General features: G+C 56.1%; 1 protein-coding gene across 1 annotated transcript; it reads left to right on the top strand.

Moving 5' to 3' along the window:
- Positions 1-4,065: 4,065 nt before the first annotated feature.
- On the top strand, positions 4,066-5,052 carry LOC113202803 (larval/pupal cuticle protein H1C-like). The gene has a single exon (XM_026417212.2). The coding sequence runs from the start codon at positions 4,127-4,129 to the stop codon at positions 4,847-4,849; it is 723 nt and encodes a 240-aa protein (XP_026272997.2). The 5' UTR covers positions 4,066-4,126; the 3' UTR covers positions 4,850-5,052.
- The last annotated feature ends 1,097 nt before the right edge of the window (positions 5,053-6,149 follow it).

Raw genomic sequence — 6,149 nt, 5'->3', positions numbered from 1 at the left:
CACCTGGCCCCGCCCCCACGCCACGGCCAAGGTGGAGGCCGAGCGACATCCCGACGACGACTCGTGTCTTGTCTAAATTTTCGTTCTGTCAGCAATAAACTTAACCGATGTCGACGGGAGAAGAGAGTGACGCGGGATCGAAACTGCGGAGGGAGGGGGGGGGGAAGACAAACGGGCCAGGAGCACCACACCAACTAAGCGCGCGAGTTTGTATCCCGCTGGGAGGCTCGGCGCCGCTGATGTGACGTCAGAAACATGACATATGTGGGGGGGGGGGGCGCATCGAAAGAGAAGCCGTCACTCGCATCGGAAAACTCATGGGAAAGTTTGCCATCGGGGCCCTTATCGTCGTAATGGAAACGGTGCTCTCGTGTCTGTCAGTGTGGTCATCGCGGAGGGGTCGATACGCAGCGGGAGCCTCGCGCACGCGACAAAAGTCCGCAGGAGTACGGCGTACTTTTTTAGCGGAGGTCGATGCGCCAGGGGCGGTGCAAGTGACTGCACGGCGGGGACGCGCTGCCGGCCGAGGAAGCGGCGGGGGGAACGCACGCAAGGGAACGCTGCGCCGGGCCGGCACCAGAGGAGAGGACGGTCCCGGGAGAGCAAGGGAACCGGTTTATTCGCGATACCGATTCCGCTCCATCCTTTAGATAAAAAAACTCCGCATAGGGAAAAGAAAAGGAGGCGCATCGTTTGAACAAGGCGCGACCCTACGGAAAGAGAGCTGGCTACACGGAGGGGCCGGCGTGACGTCGTCTTGTGGAGTTTGCGTCGGTTTTGAGGCCCCAAAAATCTTGCTAGTACAGTGATTTGCACGGTAAGGGGTTATCGAGGAAGTACGTCCGTCATTCTCAGGCGCGGTTTTTAAGTCCGTTTGACGGAGGGGGCGATTTGCTGTGGGTTGCCTACTTTCAGGGGGCTTTGTCGGACAAATTGCCGACCCACCCCAGGGGGCGATTTGGGCCGACGAGGGGGCGATCGCGCCTTAGCCCCCCCCCCCCCATAAAACCGCGCCTGGTCATTCTCCGCCATGAACCTGTGAAGTTTGGCCGCTGCAAGCGCCTACTAAGTATGCAACATCTTGCTTGCTATGCATGCGAGTCGTGCGGGCTGGCCTACCCAGAGTCCCGCAGGCGCCAAACTCCTCTAGTTTTGGAACAGTGTTGCCAGAAAAGTAGGCAAAACCCGCCCAACACACAGCTTTGTGAAGCGGTCGGTATCTACGCCTGCCTACTAGAGACATCTACACATTCGTGCTGAGGTTTTGCCTAGTAGGCAGGCGTAGATACCGACCGCTCCGCACAGCTGTGTGTTGCGGGCAGGTTTTGCCTACTTTTCTGGCAACACTGTTTTGGAAAAACCGAGACTTTATTTTTTTTGCCCCTGTAGCAAACCCGTAGGCCTATGTAGCAGAACTATGGTGGCCATGGCTACCGCACCACGGCATCACATGCAAGAGTGCTGACGAAGTCGACTGTCATCACTGACCCCACGCTAACGCGGCCCGCCGGCCCGCGCACGCCCGTCCCTCGAAACTAAAAAGGCAAAAAAGGTGCGCGGCGTATGGACACCAGCCAACTGGTACGTCATCAGTCCACTACAGGCGCGAGCTCAACTCCTGGGCGGGTGGCCGGCGCCACCTCTTTTCTTTTTGGATGTACTGTACATGATGCACGGGTGCAGGCTGATTGTCTACATTGATTCACTAGGGGCCATTGAGGACACGACTAAGCTGCACAAAGCTGTCCTTTCCCATTTATTTCGAATCGACGCGGATATGCGGCTCATGTCGTATCCTCGTGCGGGAGCCGACGAACTGGTGGCGGTCACTGTGTCGCCCGGAGACACACCCGGATAACATTACAACTCTATAACAAGATGAGCGGGTGGGGTCGTCCGAGTGATTTCGTCCTGGTCGGCTACAGACCAACATTTTTATTACTATTCAAATGAATTTACTGACAAATAATGAGTTCCTTGATCGGACATTTTGTCGCTCCGCCGGGTCGTTCCACCTTTCTTTCTGACGTCAAATAACAAAAGAGAATATATTTTTTTTCGGTTTTCAGCGCGGTTGGCGCCGAGAGGTGATACCCGGCGGTGGTGCCGGCCCGCCCCCTCCGCCTGCTCCTGCTCCGCCTGGACCGCCGCATGCAGCCCGCCCGTCATTACGCCCGCCTTAATTTTCTTATTGTGTTGGTCAGTACCGGTTCCTTTGGGTGTGGCAAGGCCGTTGGGCAGCGCCGCGTGTGGCAGAGAGGCGCCCCCCTCCCACTCCACCCCCCCCCCACACACACGCGCACACACGCAGACTCGCGCTTGCACACACAGTCACGACTCCTTGATTAGGGAAATGGTAATGTGCCTCGGCGATCGACTGCCTAAATCTGGACTAGAAAATAGTTTACTGAAACAACACACACGACGGCCTGATGAGAAGAATGGTCCCTCTCGCTAGAATGTCTCTCGGTCTCTCCATGATGGTGTCTCGAAACGACTGCCGGCGAAGACGACGATAATTATGAACAGCAAAACTGAAATCAAATGAGTTCTCAGCTCGGTTTGGAAAAGAAGCTGATCCCAAACCAACATGGCAAAAAAATATGAAACCTTGAAAATTTCAGTACAAACCGCGAAAACAGAACGGCGCAGCGCTAGCCTCTTCCCTGCGACCCAGTTTCTTTTATTTCTATCGCTGGATCGAGATGGGCAGTCAGTCGCAAACCTACGGTCTTCCACGCTGCTACCGCGGCCATAAAATATACGCGAATGTTATCGTTAGGACGAGCCAAGAAATAGGGCACCCATCCCGTGGGTATTCTCTACAACACTGCCAATCAAACTGTGTTATTAGCACACTGATACTGATAGGCAGCTCGTTCCTCTCCGGAAATGATTGGAAAATATTATCATGAATATCTGGGTTTTCTGGTAAGGCGCCCTCATAATGAAAAATGTCCTCCAAGGAAACACAAAAGAACGTTATGACACTGTGAAAAAAGTAGGTAGGTTTACAGGAAAATTTTCCCTGACGCAAGTTGTAAAATTACAATTTGTATTATCGTAAAAATACATGCAGTATGTATCGACTTCACAAATCCCTTGGCGAGTAAAAAATGTGCTGTCGTAAATTTACAACTTAATTATAATTCGAGTTTACAATTTTTTTGTAAATTTACGGCGATATTTTTCACAGTATGAAGAATCATACGAATCATACAGAAAATACTTCTGTCATTCGCCGTCGAGAACCCGCCAAGTTTAACCTGTGCAAGTTCTCATAGCGCCTGATGGGTAGGCAAAATCTGGGCTGCAGTGCATGTGTGTATTGCGGGTTGGCCTACCCCAATGTTCGCAGGCGCCGACCTCCCGTAATTCGCCGAACGCATCTGAGGAGAAACGCACGATCTTTCTGGGTGATCCCCGAGGAGACATTGGGAACCCGGCATTCGCTTCGCTTATGCGCGGGGGCGGGAGAGCGCACACAAGGCGGGCCACCGACCGCTCGACACAGCTGCTTGACGGGTTTGCCTACCCAGCGCGTTGCAGGCGCTATCATTGCACTCAGAAAATGGATGTTCCACAATCAAGAATAAAGACAGAAAAAGACAAAAATGCTCTCAAAAGGGGAATGTTTCCTTTCCCCTCCACAGGGAGCTTGATTATCTCATCGCTTAGCCTGGGTAGCGTCGCTATTGAGGGCTTGCCTTGCATCGAATTTCCAATCATCGACGAAATCCTACAGAGTACCAAATTGTTACAAGGTATATGCAACTTCTCGGTGAGTCTCCTCCACTACGGAAACTCAACATCAGCTCTCCTCTCCACTCCTGAGTGCAAATTCCACGCGGGATCCCCCCCACCGCTCTACGGCGCTCCATCGGCCGGTGGCGGCCGGACTTGGGTGGGGCCGGTGGGGCCCTCCAAGTGCGGGGCGTGGCGAGGCGTGGCGGGGCGCGGCGGGGAGGGGCAGGACGACAGCGCGGGGCGGGGCGGAGACGCTCGCAGTGTTTGTTTTTGCCCCTTTTTTGGCGGGCCTAGCGCGCGGGATATAAAACGAAGCGCGGCCTCGACTTCTGCACACTTCTCCTTCTGATCCACACAGAGGCCAACACAGACCACAAACATGTACAAGCTGGTGGTGTTGTTCGCGGCCGTCGCCGTCGCCTCTGCCGCTCCCTCCGGTCTGGTGGCCCCCGCGGTCGCCGCCTACTCTGCCTACCCCGCCGTCCAGACCTACGCCGCCGCACCCGTGGCCGCCGCCGTCGCCGTCGAGTCCCCCACCGTTGTGGAGACCCGCACCTCCGTCGGCTACGCCCAGACCGCCGCCCTCAGCAAGCAGGTGCACTACGCTCCCCAGCCCGTGGTCACCGGCTACAGCTCCTCCGTCATCAAGCCCGACCTGGGCGCCCTCGCCACCCCCCTGCACTCTGTGCTCCAGCAGCGCGTCCTGGCTCCCAGCCGTGCCGTGCAGACCATCACCCCTCAGGTGACGCACGTCCAGCCCGAGCTCCACGTCCAGAAGGTGGCCGTCGATGTCCCCGTCCAGACCCCCTACGTCAGCGAGGTCGAGGTGCGCACCCCCCAGGTTGTGGCTAAGACCGCCCCCGTCATCGCCACCCCGGCTGTGACCACCTACGCCGCTGCCGCCCCCGCCGTGGCCACCTACGCCGCTGCCGCCCCCGCTGTAGCCACCTACGCCGCCGCCCCCGCCTACGGCTACGCCGCCGCCCCCGCCTACGGCTACGCCGCTGCCCCCGCCTACGGCTACGCCGCCGCCCCCGCCATCAACACCTACGGCTACGGTTACGGTTACGCCGCCGCCCCCGCTGTCTACAAGCAGTGGTAGATAATGCAGGCCCCACTGCGGAGGTGCGCAGCTCACTCGTCGAAGCGCTGACTCTGCTCTCCGATGACTGCCAGAAAGACGAGGGATCCACTCGAACCGCCTGGTTTTCGGTTCGAATGGAACCTTCTCGCGCGTCTTCGCAGTTTCTTCTCTTCCTTTACCCCATCTGTTTGACTGTAAAATAAATCAATTTTAGACCAGTTGATTGTTGTTCGTTAATTCCTCTCATCATGACCTCAACTTTGGCCTCTTTATTTTTGGCCTAACAAGATTTGGAGAAGAGAGGGGGGGGGGGATGATAAAACAAATATTTTAAAATCTGGAATACATGTGAATTCACAGCAAGCTACGGTGAAACCTGCAGCACCGTACTAGCATTTTTAACACAACTTTAGGCCATGGACAAAGTTACCCCGGTGGGCCAAAGTTACCCCAGTTTACGGTAGTTCGAAACCCGTCCGCGATCATTTTTCCTGCTCTGCTGGCCAAGTGTGTCTTCGGGCGTCAGTCACAGCTGAGATCTGGATGCCGCCGAAACTTGTGCCACGTATGGTTCCGTCGTGGCCATGTCGGTAGCGTCCGGGCCCGGTGTGGACCTGGTCTCAGGTTCAAATGTAATCCCGGTGATTTTTTTCGCGCTCCGCTGGCCATGACTTCACAGCCGTGCGACACCTGATGTGATGGACCGGTACGCAAACATCGAATCTAGTCGACGGAACCCTTTTGCCCCTCTGTCAGCCATATGTTTCGGGGTGTGACGGACAGCGGAGATAAGCTTCAACCCTGCAGAAGCCTCATTGGCTCAGTTGGTAGAGCGCGCGCCCGGGACGCGGATGGTCGTGGATTCGAATAGTGATCGAGGCTAATTTTTTCCCATTAGTAGTTTGCGGCGCGGGGACCAAGGGTTAGGATAAAAGACATGGGGAGGTGGACTTGACCGCCTGCTCAGCAGCCCCCCCCCCCCCCTTGCCAAAAAAGTCAAAATGTTCGCCTCGACCAGGACTCGAACCCAGAGCCGACGGTGACTTATACACCACGCCCCAGCGCGCTCGCCACTCGGCTGCCAGTTCCACTTGTCAAGTAGGTGTTCGGACTTCGGTCCTGTTTTACGAGTCTTGGTCTCCCGGATTGCACACGTTCAGATCGGGTCAAGTCCACCTCCTCGACGCGCTGCAGCCCGGGTCGACTCCTGGCAGGAAACAAGGAAAATGGCCACTAAAAGAGCCCCTTGGGCGCGCGGGGGTTAGGTTAGGTCCATTTATGTTACTTGTTCCGTGTTTTTGGCCAGAATTCGACCCGG

The sequence above is a fragment of the Frankliniella occidentalis genome, unplaced genomic scaffold (assembly GCF_000697945.3).
Source record: "Frankliniella occidentalis isolate FOCC.00 unplaced genomic scaffold, Focc_3.1 Scaffold19, whole genome shotgun sequence".
In the NCBI taxonomy this organism is placed as follows: Eukaryota; Metazoa; Arthropoda; class Insecta; order Thysanoptera; family Thripidae; genus Frankliniella; species Frankliniella occidentalis.
Note: the sequence above shows the minus strand (reverse complement) of the source record. Positions and strands in the feature narration are given on the sequence as shown.

Bases quoted from the DNA above. Each gene is read 5' to 3' on its own strand.
- LOC113202803 (XM_026417212.2), top strand. From the start codon at position 4,127: ATGTACAAGCTGGTGGTGTTGTTCGCGGCCGTCGCCGTCGCCTCTGCC.